The sequence below is a fragment of the Diadema antillarum genome, unplaced genomic scaffold (assembly GCF_040938485.1).
Source record: "Diadema antillarum isolate AM-2024a unplaced genomic scaffold, OU_Dant_1.0 seq00001411_RagTag, whole genome shotgun sequence".
Taxonomy (NCBI): Eukaryota; Metazoa; Echinodermata; class Echinoidea; order Diadematoida; family Diadematidae; genus Diadema; species Diadema antillarum.
In genome coordinates, this window is record NW_027272165.1 from 1,299,257 (window position 1) to 1,319,452 (window position 20,196).

At 37.9% G+C, this 20,196-nt stretch overlaps 1 protein-coding gene across 1 annotated transcript; it reads left to right on the top strand.

Annotated features, from left to right (window-relative positions):
• Positions 1-339: 339 nt before the first annotated feature.
• Positions 340-16,230, top strand: LOC139709185 (uncharacterized). The gene is made up of 6 exons (XM_071621137.1): positions 340-457; positions 3,142-3,376; positions 8,788-8,913; positions 11,095-11,266; positions 14,547-14,659; positions 16,137-16,230. The coding sequence occupies exons 1-6, from the start codon at positions 340-342 to the stop codon at positions 16,228-16,230; spliced, it is 858 nt and encodes a 285-aa protein (XP_071477238.1).
• The last annotated feature ends 3,966 nt before the right edge of the window (positions 16,231-20,196 follow it).

Consider the following 20,196-nt stretch of genomic DNA (forward strand, 5'->3'; position numbering starts at 1 on the left):
TTCGCTGTGCCGAAATGTTCCTGCGGAAGTATAGAGTGAGACCACTGTGAGTGCAGAATTGATTTCACTGACTGATTGAAACGCGTTTTACAGCGCTTTTAGCACACAGCGTGATAGAAAGGTTCTGTAATGAGTTATAAGCCACTCTCATTCTTAACGAATGCCACTGAATTTTTTCATTAACCCTGTTATAGTGGGACTAGTATAATGGTAGTATAGTGAAGTTGCTTTGGTACATTATTGCTCTCGTGTGTTTCTCCGCAGACAGGTAATTCGGGGCTATGCTGTTGTTCTTCGTGGCTTCGAGGACGCTTTGGTGTCGACTCGTAGCCATCGGCTATGAGTCGCCTTATCGCGCTGTTCATCGACGACTTCGCCTCGCCTCTAGTAATCGCCTTTCGAAATTTTTTGATCACCAACAATGAAGCCGCAAGCAGATTCACTGAAGCAAGCATGAGTAAGTGATGATCGTAATGTTTTGGCGGGAGTACTTATGAGCAGGTACCTCACTGAGCGGCAACTGTTTGCGAACGGAGAGAATGTTATGTTTCGTCAGGGTTCGTTAACAGTTGCAATCAAATGCGCAAACAGTTCTTACTTTCGCAAACAGTTTTTTATTACTATCGGAGAGAAAGTTTAAACGTGTTAATAGTTTCTTTGCGAATTTTTGCAAAAAGAAAAACTCTTTGCGGCCATGAAATTGATTCCGAATTTGATTGCAACTGTTTACAAACTCTGACGAAAACTTAACTTCTAAAATTGGCTACAATTCGCAAACATACGCCGAGAAATACTACCTCTAGATCTCCGATAGCTGTAGGAAACAGAGTCTATCGAACTTGAGATGAACTGAGATATTTTTCATAAGGCTCCAATTCCGACCTCCAAGCTAATCTGCTTGTTATGTCTATAATCACCGTATTTTCATTTTTGGTATCATTTGGGTCGAAAATTGGACTTCTTCTCCTAAAGGGGATATCTCACTGAGCGGCGAATGCTGGCGAGCGTATCGAATTCTTCAGAGAATTTTAGGTTTCGTCAGGGTTCGTTAACAGTTACAATCAAATATCAAATATTGCAGTCGAATTCGCATTTAGTTTCCATTGTCGCAAAGAGTTTTTCTTGTGGCAAAGAACTATTGAACATGTTCAAAATTTCTTTACAACAAAGTGCGACATGGAAACTGCGAGTTTGATTGCAACTGTTAACGAATTTGATTGTAACTTTTTTTTACGAAACCTGGACGAAACTTAAAATCGCTATTCGTTCGCAAACATTCGCCGCTCAGAGATATCCCCTTTAAAGGTCCTGTTTACCTTTGGGAGCAGTGATTTAAAGAAAATGTTCGAGATATCACTTTTGATGCATATATATATATGTAGGTCAGTTGTATCGCAAAACATCCTACCATATAAAATTTTTGCAATAAAACCTAAAATATAAGGAGATATCACTATTTTTCTCATTATGTTAGTCTGGAAACATTTTCATTATAACTATCGTTCACATTTTGTATATTTAACAATACTTAATATACTGGTACAAATTTTTACATTGGTTGTTTCTATCCATAACTCACATTTTAGAACTATTTTAAAGCACTAATGCAGGGTTTTTGTTTTATCTGCAAATGGTAAATTATGCCTTTAAGGTGACATTGAGATTTTTTGATCGTTCCATGAAAAAGTTCCTAAATGGAAATCTGAAGAATTTCATCATGTCTCATGACCTCTGCCAGTGGAGGCAGTGTACCCTATGACAGACCAAGATCCAATGCCTCATGCCATATTCTGCATTTTTTTTCTTTATAAAATCTGAATGGAGAATCCGGCTCATTTAAAAGTTAGTCTAGTATTTTATAGGAATGAGTAAGAGTTTATAAGCCTTACAGGAACATTGATCAAAATAGGATAGAAATCTTTTAAAAGTTATAAGTTTATGAAGTTTCGCTGATTTTCATAAAACACTTCTGGAACAGTTTATGTAAATAATATGCAAATGAGTGAGATGATGAGATTATCACCTCACAACTTGCCAAAGCGGTTTTGTGAACAAAATCTTGAAATTTCCAGGGTTTTTTAGTTTTGTTTTTATTCAAACGCAAGTATGCCCCAACCTCATATTCTGTATCTTACTGGTAATTATTTTGAAGTTATCTTCATCCAGGAATAAAAGTATATTTCACTCTTTAATAGCAGAAAAAGAGAGTGAGAGAGAGAGGGAGAAAAAAGATGATTTTCGTCACATATTTTGATTTATTTTTTTTTACACGATCAGTGGGATATTGTGAGGTGATTTGGTCCCCCAACCACATTTCTGTCTTTAGGGGCTGTATCTTTTCATTGTAATCTTTACCATTCATGAATAGTTTTTCATTAGGCATGTAGAGTAAAACCGTCTCTTTCATTATTTTAAGTTATATTTTGGTCATACTAAGTGTGCGCTGTAACGCCATTAATTTTGGTGACGGAATATATCAAAAGCCTCTGAATGGCCAAATTTGCTATGACTGATCCTCCAAGGAGCGACACATTTTAGAGGATTAAGGCCAATGTTTCTGTCTCAAATTTGCACATTTTTGTTTGTTTTCTGATTTTGTGCAGATCAGATTTGATTTATTGAACCAGTCACATCAAATCTCTCTTGAACACACGATGCCCGGTCAATTCAGAGTTGCCGATGTAATCACGACAGAATGATAATGCATGCATCTTCAGCAAAATTCCATAGGACTTGATGACAGGCATGTTGGTTTTGACGTTGATTTTGATGTCATTGCCAAGATATATGAAAACTACTGATCATCACCATGCTAGTAAATAAATTTCAATTTTCCGGAATGGTATTAATCACTGCTTAAAATATCCGTATCAGGGGAAATTGAAAAAGGGGGTAAATCCGGTCACTCACGTATTTTTGTACTTATTTGACTCATTTTTCGATTATTATTATTTTTTTTTAAAATGTGGACCATGCAGCTTAGATTTTACGCTTTTGAAGGATCGTTATAGATAAAATGATGCTCGTCTGCCTTGTGGCACAAGATCCAAGTGAAGCAAAGAGATTTTGAGATAATCCCCGAGTAAGGTTTGCAGGAAGAGCACATACGTACATGTATTCTTTTCCATTCCCGCCCTGCAGCTACCCGACGAAAGTATCATCGCGTCCCGATGAGCGCCTACAAGCGTTCGGGACCAACGGAGACGCTCACCATTTTCATTATCCTCACCGCAGTCGTTGCCTTTACCATTCTCATGACGTATCTCGGTGGGAACGCCAAGGAACTCCTTGCCGTCCAAGCCAAGCAGGTCGGGACGTCCGTGGTCGAAAAGGTTCCCAAACCTCCCCCACCGGCAGAACCGATGGCCCCGGATATGTGAGAATAATAAACTTTCATTAGTTATGTCAATATCATCTCAATAATCCTGAAGTGCTCTTCCTTTTATATTCATAAGTCCGTCCTTATGTTTTTCTATCTATTTAGCTATGTATTTGTCTACCTGTTGATCTGTCTGCATATCTCTCCGTCTATTTATTTATTTATTCATTTATTTATTTATCTATCTATCTATCTATCTATCCACCCATCTATTCATCTACCTCTTTTTTATTATGCTCATATCTATAATCATATAAATACTCTCTTTTCATATTCACAGTTGGCTAAAGTAATTCCAATATTTAAGAAAGGTAATAATCTGGATGTCAGCAATTATCGTCCAATCTCTTTATTATCTTCACTGTCGAAAGTTTTAGAAAAAAATAATATATACCAGAATTATTAATTTTTTTAATGTGCACAAAATATTGACAAATTGCCAGTTTGCTTTTCGAGAAAAACATAGTACCATCCACGCAGTTCTTCATTTTATTGATAAAGGTGTTAATGCAACTGACAACCATTCTCATTTAATTAGTATATTCTTGGACTTCTCCAAGGCCTTCGATACAATTAATCATAACATTTTACTCCACAAGTTATCGCACTATGGAATACGCGGGAAGGCCTTGGAGTGGTTCAGGAGTTATTTAGCTAACAGAAAACAGTATGTTTCAATTAAAGATGATAATTCAGTTATAAGAGATGTCAAGTGTGGCGTTCCACAGGGAAGTCTTTTAGGGCCGCTGTTATTCATAATATATATCAATGATTCTTCCTCTGTTTCAGAGTTACTTTCTTTTATACACTTTGCTGATGATACCAGTGTTTTTCTTGCCCATAACGATATCGATGTTCTTGTTCAACAAGTTAATACGGAATTGAAAAAAGTGACCAACTGGGTCAGAGCTAACAAGTTATCATCGAATGTTCAAAAACAAAATATATACTTTTCAGCAATACTGTTTATTCTTTGAATTCAGAAATAGTTCTGAATGATTGTAATTTAGAAAGTTTGTCATATTTTAAATTTCTTGGTATTTTTGTAGGTAATAAACTTTCTTGGAAAATACATATTGATCATATCTGCAAAATTATTTCTCGCAACATATAGGTGTTATGAACCGACTGAAATTTTATATTCCTGAAAAGTCCTTACTAGTGTTATACTCCTCTTTGATACTCCCTTACCTTAATTATGGAATTTTAGCTTGGGGCAATACTCATCAGACGCTACTGAATAGAGTGTTATTACTGCAAAAGAAAGCCCTCCGTATCATTTCCAATTCTCCAACACGTTCCCATACAAATGCATTGTTTGACTGGTATAAGCTATTGAAATCAACGAATTATTTTTATTTAAGTTAGGTCAATTTATGTATATGTATGATAACAGTTTACTCCCACCTATCTTTGGCTCTATGTTAAAAAAAAATAAATCATTCCATAATTACCCCACCCGACGCTCTAACAAGTTTCATTTACCACTTCTTCGAACGATTCTAGCAAAGAATACACTTATTTACACTGGAACAAATTATTGGAATTCCCTGAATCATGATTTAAAATCTGTTCCTTCTATATACTCATTTAAAAGGAGATTAAAGTTTTTTTCTTTTACATCCTATAATGACGACTCCCAGAATCAGATTAGTTTATACTATAGGCTTACTTTGTTACCCGTCCACAATATCTGCATTGCCGTTCTTTTTATTATTGTTACTATTGCCTAAGCCTTGACTATAAGATCTTTTTTAACCCATACTTCGCAGTTGAAGGGTTTGTTGTATATTTTTTCCTTCTTCTCTTTCTTCCTCAAACCTCCGAGGATCGTTGTCTTTGTCTTTGTTGCATATTCCTGTCCATTCTGTTACCTCTTTATCACGCTATAGTCTTGTTTCCTCTTGTGGCGTCTAGTCTGTTTTTTTTTCCTATCATAGTCTTGTTGCTGTCTCAGTCCTGTTTTATGCTTATTACTCTGTTTGTTGTTCTTTTTTATTGTTTGTCCGTCTGTCTCTTAGTGGACTCCCAAACTTTTTAGTGACAAACTTTTTGTGCCGATTTGTTGTTGTCTTCAATTCAATTTTTGCATCGGGCTTCTAATACAAGAGGGGCCCACACTCTACAAGCTTTGTCTTTTTAGTGGGTCCCTCCGTTTTTTTCACACAGTGTATACATTGACAACTATTATTGTTGTTTTCTCTGTACAATTGTATGCATTGTTTCTTTCACTCAAGAAAGTGAGATTTATGTTTGTATATTGTGGAAAAAATGAATAGATTTGAACTTGAACAGTTTATCAGCTGAATCCTTGAATTAGCACAGATAATGTCTCAATAGTGATACAGGATTCTGTAAAAGTGGGTAAAGCAAATGAGTACCAGGGCCGTGTTTCACAAAACTGTTCGTAAAGTTACGCACGACTTTACCCACGACTTGAATATGGCAAGCCAAGTGGGTTTCCTAATCATTGTTAATTTCAATAGCTAAAGTTGGAATTTGCAGATGATAATGATTATTCTTACATGTTAACACAGGTTTTTAGTTGAAAGTGTATTTTTGCCCCGATATAGATGAAATATTAACATACAGTCGGACTTTGTTAAAACGTAAGGAAAAAATGCTCACATTTTGGCACTTCATATTCCAGTCGTTCGTAAAGTCATGCGTAACTTAACAAACAACTTTATGAAACAGGGCCCTGATATGTTTCATCTATAGCCCTTTTTGATTTCGATAATTCGAGGACCTGACTGTAATGTTAACTTGACATCATGGGACCACAGTGACTGTCTGCAGAACAAACTTCAACTACGCCATACGTCGACTAAACTTGTCGCTTTCCTCTTTCCTTCCACTATTATATTACTATTACTTCTGCTGCTGCTGCTACTACTACTACAATTACTACTACTACTACTACACTAATACTACTACTACAATTACTACTACTACTACTACTACTACACTCTACTACTACTATGTATTACTACTACTGTGATTGTTATTATTACTACTACTATTACTACTACTACTACTACTTCTGCTACTACTTTATAGGCTAGTACTACCATACTACTATCTACGACATGTACAATGTACTACCACTACTACTAACCGGGGGAGGGCGGGGGGGGGGGGGGGGGGACTTCATTTTTTGGCTCGTTAGAAAGAAAACAATAATTTTGAAAAAAAATGATCGCGACACAACAATTTCCAAAGGATCCGTCCTTTGATTCTTCCCGTCAAGGGGGGGGGGGGGGGGGGGATGGGGGTTTAGGGCCTACCATTGTTCCGCAGTTTGCCACACTGAAAAACTTTCCCGCGGCCTCTGACTACTATGATAGTATCTACTGCTTGGAACTACTTCTGTTGTTACAGCTACATGTATTTTGCTACATTTATGACTTAAATTGCCACTACTAGTAACTACTAAAAATAAAGCTGACGGCAGTCTTCACTTGTTTTGTTAATCATATCGGTTACATGAAAACAATGCAGTTATACATGCTCAGTCTAGGGAAAGGAGCATTCTATTATAGTGTCTTTTGTTGATTATAATATTATTAGTAACATGGAAACGTGCAAGTTATGCATGCTCATCTGGGATAGAAAATGATAATGCAATGACAGAATCTTGGTTTGGATTTTTTTTTTTTTTTTTTGGGGGGGGGGGGGACGTCAATTTAATCTGAGGGAAAATAGAAGAAAAATATCATAAGGCATATATGGCAAGTATAATTCGTTTCGCCAAAAAACCTACGTTAAGGGTCCCAATAAATCTACACGAGCCAACATGCATTTGCATGGCATAGTCCCTTTAGATGTCAGCGGAAGAAAAATTCTCCCTATTGCTAAATAAGGTTAGACTGATAGTAGTGACATGGTAATAAACAATGGCTACAGGTTGACTATTATCTCATCTCCGTGATTAGTCCGTGTCAGGAAAAAGAAAAAAAAATCCTTCGTTCAATTCGCCGTATTGAACAGAGTGCATGATGATGTATATCGATGTTTCTATGATCAGTAAATGGCAAACTTTCATCATTTGGGACCCAGAACAGTGTTGTATGTACCAAACTGCTCCTTATCTCAAAGACGTCTACCGGGAGCTCATTAGACAAAAAGAAAGAAAAAAAAAAAAGATGAGCAAAACATCCATACAATGGCTTAATGTCAAGAAAGTGTATCGGATTTTGTGATTATTTCGTTGTTCTTTGTCGGGAGGAGCATAATTTCTGTAGAGACATCTATTAACCCTTTCAGTTCCCCAGTGGTAGCAACTATGTAAAATGTCAGTGGTGGTTTTGTTGCTTTGGTCCTGAAAGGCTTATACACCTTGCCAGCGAGGGATGGCTACGTCCATCTCTAATTGGGTCTCTTTTAAGTGTCCTTGATGTAGACAGTGGTAGGGTTGTATACCTGATGTCATGGAGGACCACCGCAAAGACGTGAGAATAACAGCCATGCTTCATAATCAGGGATATAAATATACCACAGAAGGTGATTCCTGCTTTGGTTGGGCCATGCATCTGATTACATTAAAAAAAAACCCGAAGAAAAACTCTTTGTCCACAGTAAGTAACTTAAAGGACAAGTTCACCTTCATAAACATAAGGATTGAGAGAATGTAGCAATATTAGTAGAACACATCATTGAAAGTTTGAGGAAAATCAGACAATCCGTTCAAAAGTTATGAATTTTTGAAGTTTTTTTGCAGTACCCGCTGGATGAGAAGACTACTGCAGTGTATGAATAACTTAGATGTCACATGCGTACAACAATATAAGGAAAATATAAGAGAATTTCACAAAATTCCATCTTTTGAAAAAAGTACACATTCCCCAGACTCGTTACCGATAAATGTTATGGGTAATATTATTCCCCCTGCCTTTAGAAAGAGGCAAGTCAATTGCTCTTTTATTATGCGAAAAAAGTGAAAATATGTTGAATTTTCTTTTATATTTTCTTTATACTGTTGTACGCATATGACTCACAAGCTGTAGTAGTCTCCTCATCCAGCGGTTCCAACACAAAAATTTAAAAAATTCATAACTTTTGCATCGATTGTCCATTTTTCCTCAAACTTTCACTGATGTGTTCTACTAATATTGTTGCATTTTCTCAATCCTTATGTTTATGAAGGTGAACTTGTCCTTTAAATTTGTCTCAAACATCGTATCAATTGTAACGACGGCAAACCGTTTCGTCATTGAACGGAATTAGTGATACTGCAAGATTCCTCCTCAGTAGCTATAGTGACAACTGTAGAGCATGTTATAGTTTCTACATAATTCTGCCGTTACTTTGTATAGATTTCACGTTATTGAGTATGGTATTGTGTCGCCATTTAATCTGCAGTTCTGTTGCTAAAAATTTCGATGTAATTTTGTTCTTCCTTGGGGCAGATCGGGGGATCACTTCACGTATAAGTTATGGCAGTTCACGGAAAGTGTAGCGGAGAAAGTGTTTTTCTACCAGCACTTTTTACAGTCGGCCTGGAGGCCTAATGCAACCAACCTATTACACTGGAGGTAAGATCTTTTATCAATCATCCTGTCAAATGATTTACTATGGTTTAAAACTAGTCTGACGAGAGTTCTGTTTTTATTCTATACATCCGCCATCACTGCTCTTTGCCTATACAAATCGCATACAAAAACAGAGACAGGTGTTCATAAAGATTGCTATTCATCACCCCTTTTTTTCTTCTCTATGGACAGACATTGTAGACAATGGATAAAGACATACGATCATTTTGTTTCCTCCGTACAATGACTCTCACATCAAGCCTGTTCAACCCGAATGGTTTATATACGCTCTTATTAGCACTTGAAGAAGCGAACACATCAACACTGAAAGAGGTTGTTTAGTTTGGTGATATCCCGGATCTGAGTGGGATACTAGTATGTCATGTCAGTACGTGGATATGGTTGTGTCACTTGTTTGTTTATGTGTGTGTGTGTGTGTGTGTGTGTGTGTGTGTGTGTGTGTGTGTGTACGTGTGTGTACAGAGCGTCTATTTCTTGATATCACGTCATGTTGTGTCGTCACCTATGCTCTGTTCTCCGAACTGTTCTTTTGAAGTGATTGCATTCGTGATTCCAAGCGCAAGTCATTTTTTTTTCTGTGCCGTTCGACTCAATTTCCTTTTTTTTCCTTTATGACATCAACGATCAATTCACGCATATCATAAATTACGATTATGTTTGAAAGTATTGTATTTGTATCTACGTATTGATGCATGGTTTAAGAGAGGCTTAAACCCCATTCGTATCAATCGTCGGTGAAAATTTTGAGATCTTTTAGTCAAGGGGGACATTAATCAATTTGAATGCAAACGCGGTGCAAATTATGCCACCATTACGAACAGAATAAGTCTCTGTACGTGCTTATTTGTTTGTTTGTCTTAAAGCAAGCGATGGAGCAGAAAGTGATCAAATTGATACAACATTCAAACTTCAGGAATTAAAAAAGGTCAAGACTTACTGCGAAGCAAATAGGAAAATACATGGTGCTTTGCTATGAGTGTGCCTACACATTGTGATGAAATTGCAGATTCGAGCTATTTTTTCATCATGTTCGTCTCATTGTAAGCGCTTCTAAGTGCACCGCATAATTAACAATTGATTCATAAATAATCTGATATTCATTTATCTATCAATGAGTTCATTTTCTCATGCATTTTGTCCATTCTATGAATTCATTTATTCATTCATTCAAACAGTCAGTCTGTAATTGAGTCAGTCAGTAATTCAGTCCGTCATTTATTCAGTCTTTTATTCTATCAGTCATTCAATCAGTTCTACATTCATTCATTCATTTAATAATAATAATAATAATAGTGGCTACTTGTATAGCGCACAGGTCCACTTTTCAGTGCTCATGGCGCTTCAAAAAGGAAAAGATATCAAATATTTACATGCATATCCATATTCAAACATTTCAACAAATAAGAAAATGGTAAACAAAAACAAATATATACCAAATCAAGAATACAACATATACCAATTAAAAATACAATATTGATCCAATATTAATAACATACAGCAATTACAGTCCTCAGCCTATGAAAGGAACAGATAAGTTTTAAGTTTCGATTTGAATGACTCTGTAGATGACAGTTCCCTTAACTGAAGAGGTAACTGATTCCACAATTTTGGTCCCATAACGGAAAAAGCAATTCATTCATTCATTCATTCATTCATTCATTCATTCATATGTTTATAATATAAGTTCATTCTCATGCATTTTGTCCGTTCTCTGAATTAATCCGTCATTCAATCATTCAAACAGTCAGTCAGTAGTTCATTCAGACATATTCAATTTCTTATTTAATCAGTCATTTTGTCAGTTCATATACTTATTGTTGTTTATTCTTTATCCATTCACTCACTCAGTCATTCAAGCATTCACTCATTCTTTCATTCAGTCAATCATTCTGCCTTTCATTCAATCACGCATTCATTCATTCGTTCGTTTAGAATTCATCCATTCGTTCGTTCGTTGAGAATGCATTCATTCATTCATCCGTTCGTCTAGTATTCATTCGTTCGTTAATGGAGAATTCATCCATTTGTTTGTTCGTTCATTCATTCATTTAGGCAGTCGGTCAATATATCTTATATTATACAGTCAGACAATCACTCGTGCAATTCGTCAGCCAGTCGTAAAATTCTTCCTCTATCCTTTTGTCTTTGCTTCCGGCCGTGTAGATCCGAACTCCTGAAATCGACTGGAAATTTTTCTTCCGGGAGAAACTTCATCGTGACAACGACGAACTTCAAAGAGAATTCCTCGTTGATATACTATCTCAATAGAAAACCTAGGAGAGGACCGATGAGGCATTATAAATCGACCCATTCCTTCTTCCAAAAATTACCACCGGTAAGCATGTACAAGTATGTACGAGTGGTGTCTATTAGTTGATTGTTTTTAAGAATACATTATTAAGTATGGTGAGCTTCATGTGGTATTGAGTCTTCGAATACTTGCAGAAGTCATGCATGGATTGGTATCTTTAATATAGCTCTTCGATATTTGTGTGTTATTATTCTGCACTGTTCCAAATACCGAGGCCATTTATTTTATGTTGTACTCTGTCTGAGCCCGTCGATATAAATACAGTACTTCGATGTTTATTTTGTTGCGTGAGTTGGCAATCCATTCCAACAATTATACTATCTGTTGCTCTCTGTTAACGCAATGCCCCGTTGCTCATGGGCCCTGTTACATAAAAGTTATGATCAAACGCCAGTCAAGAAAATCATACGCAACCTGATTTTCAACCAATCAGAATGGAGCATTTGGGACTTGCGTTTGATCTTTTTGACTTGCGTTTGATCGTAACTTTTATGCAACGGGGCCCTGATCTCCGCCAAGTTATGTGTTTTCGTCACCTTGTCGCAGGTGTCCCTCTTTACCGCCTTGTACAATGCCATTGCATACCGTATGGACCTACCGATCAAACCTACCTCATTCACTAAACAGGACTTGACATGCTTGAGTTCTGATAAATCTGGCAATGTTTTCAGCCCGAGGAGGTTTAGAAAACAAATCGACATGTCATCTTGTTCTCTTTAAATTGGCAACTCCGAATTTTCCTGCGTTAACCTTTTATGGGAGAAAGAATGGAAGGAACTGAATTGATTTATCAATTCTAACAAACAAAACCACACTTTTCAAAATCCTGAAAGCAGCGTCAACTTCACCCTTCTTTCAGATTTTTTTTTGATTTAAGGATCAAGAATGACGTTCGGGACCAAGAAGATTTTGAAAACTTTTCAATCGAATTAAATATTTGTAAATTGCCAAAATGGAGCGCAAATGAAAGATGGGATTTGTAACAGATTTTTCTGCTTTATGAATTACTGTAGCATTGAATGGATGATAAGAAATAATAATAGAATGATACCGTATCAAATCACAGACTTGATAATATGTGGTTGGCTGGTGTAGACCAACAGAAGGCCAATAGAAGGAACGTATACGTGCTGCGTCAAGCCAATTACAATGCCATGACATTATTCATTCACCAAAGAGCGTGTGCAGTAAAGATTACAGCTTCTCCATAATTGCTTCGTCAATGAATTAATATCGCAGTCACTAAAAAGTCGTGGTGACGTGTTGACCCTCGAGCCTGATAACCATAACACAATGTTATGCACTACATTTATTACAGATCTCATATCAACTCGTAAAAAAAAAACTGCACTTGTCATAACCTTTGCTGTTTAAACTTGCGTTGAACACATTCGTGTAACGTGCACGTGGTGTTCCCCACGAAAGCTACTCACAAAAGACCTAAAAAACAACAACAACCGTACTAAAGTAGCATGAGCTTGAGACTACAACAGGCAACTCAGTTCATCGTTGTACGTGCTTTCCTGTTCTTCTTTAGAGAGATCATTGATTTGCAAGAACAAGTAATGTATGCAGTTCGCATGACAAAGTATTCGCTTTTTGGAGTACGCTGAGCATATTATATCAACTTGTAACTTCTTTTTTTTTTTCACAAACTCTATGAAGACATACTTTGTGAGTGCAGCCGGAGAATGATCAGAAAGCTTCAGCTTATTCCATGCCGTGTGACTTTTTTTTCTTTCTAAGCTATAGGAAAGATGATGTGATTTTTTGGGCTTGAAAATGCACTTTTCCCGAAGTCGAGACATCCATTTTCACTGGATATGGATATGACATCAGCTCTGCGCTCGCGCGCACACACACACATGCACGCACTCACGATCAGAAAGAAATCACACTCGTTTGCCCTGTGAGGGAAGACATTCAATTCAATCTGATGATACTTTACTTTGCTAATTTGAGAATCGGCTGCAAATGTAGCAATTCAGAGGCTTTTGAAATGTCTTAAATAAACAATTACTAAGAACAACGCAGGGCATGAATGATTTTTTCTTCTTTTTTTTTACTGTACCGGATGAAATGCTAAGAATGAACAGGAAAACCTGTTATAAAAGCTAAAGCACCAAGCCACACCCCTCCCCCTACTTGGATATTGTTCTGTGCCGCTTGGCGTTCCTGATTTTTTTTTCGGGAAAAAGGGGTGTATTAGGAGCTCAATTTGGGAAAAATACCGGAATAATGTTGAAAAAGGGAGTCATCTATAGTATTTTTCCCGAAATGTGTAGGATTTGGAGTAGTTTTCAAATCTTTCCCGAACAATCCTGAAAGAGTGTCCCCGAATAGTGATAGATTCAAACACTCGAAAAATCCCGAGATAGGGGTAGCGCGGTTTCTTGGTGTTTGCCCCAATTCACCCGAACGTGCTTTCTGCTGCTGCAAATAAAAAACATGCCAGGGTAGCCTTCTTTCCGCACGTACCTCACGTTGCTTGTACATCCGCTAACATAACAGGTTTCCCTTCCAATAACCCGTGATAGGGGAGTAATTTTGATGGCTTTCCTTCCAAAAGCCGGGGAGTAGGGGTTCAGAATCGTGACCCATTTCCACCCATAAAGGGGGTATCTCTAAAAATCAGGAACAAGCATAATAATGATAATAATGATAGTGTATATTTCTATAGCGCAACAGTCCATCAAAAACAAATGCTCATGGCGCTTTTAGTCTTAAGGTTAGGAAAAGAAAGAAAGAAAGAAAGAAAGAAAGAAGAAGAAGAAGAAGAAGAAGAAGAAGAAAAAAGGAAATATATAACATCTTCACTTTTTAATGTGTCGGTTGACCGCCTGAGTTGAGGGTAGGGGGGGGGGGGGCTACCGACGTGTTGTGTGTGGGAGTTGATTGGTTAACTTGCTGTCCTGCAATTTAACTCTTCTCATACAACTACTAACAGCAGTTCACTGCTTGGGATATTTGACATCCATCATCAACGTGTCAGCCAAATGTTTGTGGCAGAGATAAAATGTCGAACTAGACGAAATCATGTCAAAGTAACAAAGCAACATCACTAGAGGCATGCTCAAATGTTGTGTTCTTATGGTGTACTGTTGCCACAGTAACGTTAAACTGACTGAACCTGAACAAGCTCGTACATGTAGCATTGCTTATTGAATCTCCAACGCACGGTAATTAAGGAATGTAACTGACATATTAGTGTTTGTTTACAAAGTGTTTTTTCTTACATTGATTGTTCAATGTTTGTTCACATTTTGGTCGTAATACATATGACATTAATTTATTATTCTTCCAGGAGTCACCTCTTGAAAACAAGAAATTCAAGCGATGCAGTCTTGTGGGCAACAGTGGAATATTGCTGGGAAGTCAGTGTGGAAGAGACATTGACAGCTCCGAATATGTGTTCAGGTAAGACAAGAGGAAAACAGAAAATCATGATGTCATATCAGCGATGTGATTTGTATGGATGCCGTTTGTCGGAAGTTTCATATCCACCAGTACCCCGACATCTAGACATCTAGATATTTTAGGGTGGGTAATTGGCCAATCGGACCCATGAAGTGAGATGTGTGTCATACTGTTTGACTGCCCATTACACATCCGGGCCAGCAACTCCTTCCTTTCGGAAATATGTTGTGTGCTTTTCAGGTTGTATTATTAAATACGTCAATAACGGACTTCAATTTTACTTACCAGTGTTTGCTTCATCGAAAATGTAAATTTGATAATAACAACTTCGTGTGCATTATATTGCGGCAAACAAGAAGTGCGTAGTATATCGTGTCCATCCTTTATTTGTGTTTCGTTAATACATTATCTATCCTTCCTGAAATAAGTTGTCATATTGATTATTATCGTAATACTGCACCACCGCATTGATTTGATATGAGTACAAAAATTATTTCGGTGCGTGCTCCTGTTTTGTATAAAAAGCATATTATGACATACACCTGTCGTCGGTTTGACACGGAATATACGGCATTAGATGAAGAATACTGAATGGAATTAAAGCGAACTCAATATGTGAAGAGTTTAATCTTATTCTTGTCAATTCGAGATATTTGCAAGTAAACCTGCTAAAAAAAGAAGAAGAATATAATCGAAAATATGGGAAATTAATTGAATCATAACTTCAGGAATATGCCTTGTTGTGTAACAATGAGGCATCATTGGAAAGGTTTTATTTTTCTCTACCTGATGGCAGACTTACTTTAACCCTCAGTGTGCCACGTTCATTCCTCTCCATAGGTTTGTGTGTGAAATCTGTAACACATTGGACTCATTGGCACAGAAAAAGTTAAAATGTTTAAAAATGGCACTGAACCCGTTTTACGACCAAACTCTTCATTAAAAAAATGGTGAATTATATATACATGCTGTAGAGTATGGTGAAGTATGACTTTCCATGTGCTCACTTCAAAGAGTATTGTAACATCTTATGAGCCTTTGCGATGTGATGATAGACTATCACGGATTTTCGACATTTATTAAGTTAATCTAGTTTGTCATCACGTTTAAATCCTCAATTGTATCGTAGAGGTGAAACTTTTCAGGCCTTCAACGCGCACTTTATTTGAAATACTTAATTATTCCAGATAACGACTGACCAGGCGAGATTCGAGAAAAAATGCTAATGTTTATTAGAGACCTGGCTGTATATCTTTCATACCCATAACGATATTTGAGTATAACGTGAAACCGATCTCTAAATAAATGAGTTTAGCTGTGAGTGCAAGTGAAAGCCCTCATATCTTGACAATCTCAGACAAAGTTCAGTGGAGTGCTTGTGATATCATGTTTGTTCGATCGCTCAACACCAAGGGATTGGAGGTGCAAAGCGATGATTGGTCATTGCAACCTTATGTACTCTTTTGAACATGCGCAGGTGCAACGCCGCCCCTCTGGGGAAGTTCAGGGACCACGCTGGTATGAAGAGTAACATCACCACGATGAATCCAAGCATCATCGAGCGAAAGTAAGATTAACGTTTCGTAAAAGAGTAATTTATTAACCTCTACATTGATTTTGCTCAAGGTGTTCCTTGTTTTTCGGACGTCATTCTGAGCTGTCACAATATAGTAGAACTAGATATATAGATCAATTTGTGTTATACACCATATCTGTTTAATACCAAGGTAAAGAACTAAACCAATCAATCAATCAATCAATCAATCAATCAATCAATCAATCAATCAATCAATCAGTCAGTCAATCAGTCAATCAATCAATCAATCAATGATGGATCGATTGGTTGATCGATTGATCAATCCATCAAACAGTCCATTAGTCAATCAATAAATCGACCAGTCTAATCGTGGAAATACTGCTCTCACAAAATTTCGTTGTAATCAGCTGGAAATTGATGGCTTCCTTCAGACAATAATCTGTGTACATGCTATCTTCAAATCTTAGGGGCACGTGATGGCAATTACTGTCACTCGAAACCTCACATATTGAATTTGAATGGTTATAATTAGTATCAGTGAAGTTCAATGTAAATACGTTTCTGCCTGCCTTCACTGTAGTTTCTCATTAATACAATATACATGTACACATATACTGAAATAAGGTTGTCGCATTGTCACATTATAGAATTCAGTTGGCGAATCTGGAGGAATGAAGCCAACTGATCTAATTAATATCATCGACGTTTCTTTAAACTGATAATCTCGCAAATACAGAGTCCTTTCAGAAAGAAATAAATTGATTCAGCAGAGGGGTATGGTAGTTGTCACATTCATATTGTCCATAAATTTAAAGATAATGACAAGTCATAGCGTAACTTTGTTTTTAATCGTGCCGATTTTTTTTTTTTTGCCTGCGATAAAGTATAACGTACAAAGTTGTATATTGCCAAATCAGCAGTGACGTAATGTGGGATATTGATTCCTCGTTAATTGACGTTACTTTCCTGTTCATCAGATAGTATGTAACCAGAGTGATAAATACTTCTAGTCATCCGGAATGTTTGTTTAGCTTTTGCAAGCACCACCTTGTGGACATCGATCGTTGAATGAAACTGAAAGAAATAAAAAGTAAAACGTCCCTTTATTTGCAGACACGGCGGTGAACTTTGCCTCTCTAAAAGACATGCAATGTGTGACGTGTGTGTGTGTGTGTGTGTGTGTGTGTGTGTGTGTGGACATGTGTTTGTGTTTGTGTGTAATTAATGTGTTTGCTTATTGTAGTTACTGCCACGATACATTAATTAGGAACCCTGTAAACCTCAAAGGGGAGACCTATACGGCATCGTATATCGTTGGCAAGCAGAGTGCCCGATGTAGGTTTCGTGAGACATCGATGTATACAATACGAACATGGGGTGATTTCAAGTTTGGTGCTAGTGTTACTGGTAGTGCTATCTCAACACCAGCATCCGCGATAAAACCGAATTTGAAATCAATCGATATTAGCAGGTTGACCAAACAATAACTATGACATATTTCGGTTGCTGGTGTTGGGCCCGGTGTTTAATATCAGCTGCTGAACCGAGGTCCACTCTGTGTGCTGACGATTTACATGCTTTTCCCCCCACTAATCTCCGTAGGAACTAAAGATCAGTGACTTTTCCATGAGTCATTTCAAGTTCGGTGTTGGTGTTATTTGCTATAAGCGAGACCCACATTCACGTTAATAGATGAACATAATCATGATAATGCAATGGGCTACATAAATCTGAGCCTGGGAGCAAAATTAAGACCGTTGTACCCCTTTGGAGAAGGGATGCTATTTGTGGTGTAATAATCCTTCTTCCCCACTGTGTATCAGAAACAAATCAGTCATGACTGCATGTTTTGATATTCGGCTTGGACCAAGCGCCATCACTTTTTTTTTCGTAGTGCAATTCCAGAGCGGTCCTGCTGACTTCACGATTGTGTGAAGAAAAAAAAAAGCGAGATGTTGGGATCGGTAGTTATGACCATTGTCACTTCCGTTAGTTTGATTGTAGGTGTTAGAGCTGTATTAGAGATAGCAGTAACATCAACACTAGCACGGAACTTCAAATCACTTATTGTAGGCCTACCGTTTCCATGCACAGACCACGAAATAAAGTCAACGTGCAACTCTGTTCATATGCATATCAGCAGGGAGGTGGAACCTCCCTCATATTAGGGCATAGGCCCCACCTTGAACGCATAAGATCATAGGCGTACCCAGGATTTTTTAGAGGGGGGTGTTCAGTGGCGTACCGTGGGTCAAGACATTGGGGGGGGGGGGGGCGCACCTCATGGAAGCAACATCAGAATTGCATAACTGTACAATTAAATGCGAGCGAGCGGAGTGAGCGAGCTTGAAAATTTTGACATTTTACAGTCCCCAAACTGCCGTTTGTAGCTATATATAATAATATATGTATATATTACATATATATATATATATATATATATATATATTTGCTTTGGAAATTAAGGGGGTTGCACCGGGTGCAACTGCTGGCAGTAACATCAGGAGAATGGCATAACGATTAAATGCGAGCGAGCGAAGCGAGCGAGCTTGAACATTTTGACATTTATAAGTCCCCAAACTGCTGTTTGTAGCTATATTTTTTCGCTTTAGAAATTAAGGGGAGGCGGCGCACCGGGCGCAACTGCTGGTAATTACTGACAGCAACATCAGGAGAATTGCATAACGATTAAATGCGAGCGAGCGAAGCGAGCGAGCTTGAAAATGTTGACATTTTACAGTCCCCAAACTGCCGTTTGTAGCTATATTTTTTCGCTTTAGAAATTAAGGGGAGGGGGTGCACCGGGCGCAACTGCTGGCAATTACTGACAGCAACACCAGGAGAATTGCATAACGATTAAATGCGAGCGAGTGAAGCGAGCGAGCTTAAAAATGTTGACATTTTACAGTCCCCAAACTGCTGTTTGTAGCTATATTTTTTCGCTTTAGAAATTAAGGGGAGGGGGCGCACCGGGCGCAACTGCTGGCAATTACTGACAGCAACATCAGGAGAATTGCATAACGATTAAATGCGAGCGAGCGAAGCGAGCGAGCTTGAAAATGTTGACATTTTACAGTCCCCAAACTGCCGTTTGTAGCTATATTTTTTCGCTTTGGAAATTAAGGGGAGGGAGCGCACCGGGCGCAACTGCTGGCAATTACTGACAGCAAAATCAGGAGAATTGCATAACGATTAAATGCGAGCGAGCGAAGCGAGCGAGCTTGAAAATGTTGACATTTTACAGTCCCAAAACTGCCGTTTGTAGCTATATTTTTTCGCTTTGGAAATTCGGGGGGGGGGGGGGAGGGGCGCACCGGGCGCAACTGCTGGCAATTACTGGCAGTAACATGAGAATGGCATATAACGTTAAATGCGAGCGAGCGAAGCGAGCGAGCTTGAAAATTTTGACATTTTACGGTCCAAAAACTGTCGTTTGTAGCTACATGTATTTTTTTTCGCATTGGAGGGAGGGGGCGCCCGGTGCGCCCCCTGGATCCGCCACTGGTAGTCAAGGGTGTCGGTTTATGTTCATGATTGGGGGAGGTATGCCCAGCGAGGGGGCGTCGAAGTGACCAAGCGGGAGAAGGATGTCCAAAATCTGCACTTTATATAGAGCATCCCCTAATTTGTTTGTGTTTGTGAGTGTGGAAATAGCCAAGATCAAGTCTTATTATTGGCAATGCAAGGCATTTTAATATAGACTAGTATGTAAAGCAACACTGCAAAATCAATGATCAAGCTTTGATAGCAAATGTGTACAACCTATCAAACATTGCGTAACATTGCAGCGACTCTTTTTGCCATTCCGATATTTTGAGTACACTGCGCACATCCTGCTTGTATTCAAAATGCCAACCAGGAATCACGCTGAATCACAATCTTTTGTCGTCTCCGGGCTTTTTGAACAATGTTATACCTCTTTGATTATATGGTTAAAAGAAATCTTAGAAAAATATCTTTTTTTCTTGATCATCCTTTCATGTCGATTTCAAAAGCAGTT

What these genes read in the sequence shown, in the direction of transcription:
- LOC139709185 (XM_071621137.1), top strand. Translation starts at nt 340, where the DNA reads ATGAGTCGCCTTATCGCGCTGTTCATCGACGACTTCGCCTCGCCTCTA. An exon ending in GAACCGATGGCCCCGGATAT is followed by an intron (nt 3,377 to 8,787) that starts GTGAGAATAATA and finishes TCCTTGGGGCAG; the next exon opens with ATCGGGGGATCACTTCACGT. An exon ending in AGCTCCGAATATGTGTTCAG is followed by an intron (nt 14,660 to 16,136) that starts GTAAGACAAGAG and finishes GAACATGCGCAG; the next exon opens with GTGCAACGCCGCCCCTCTGG.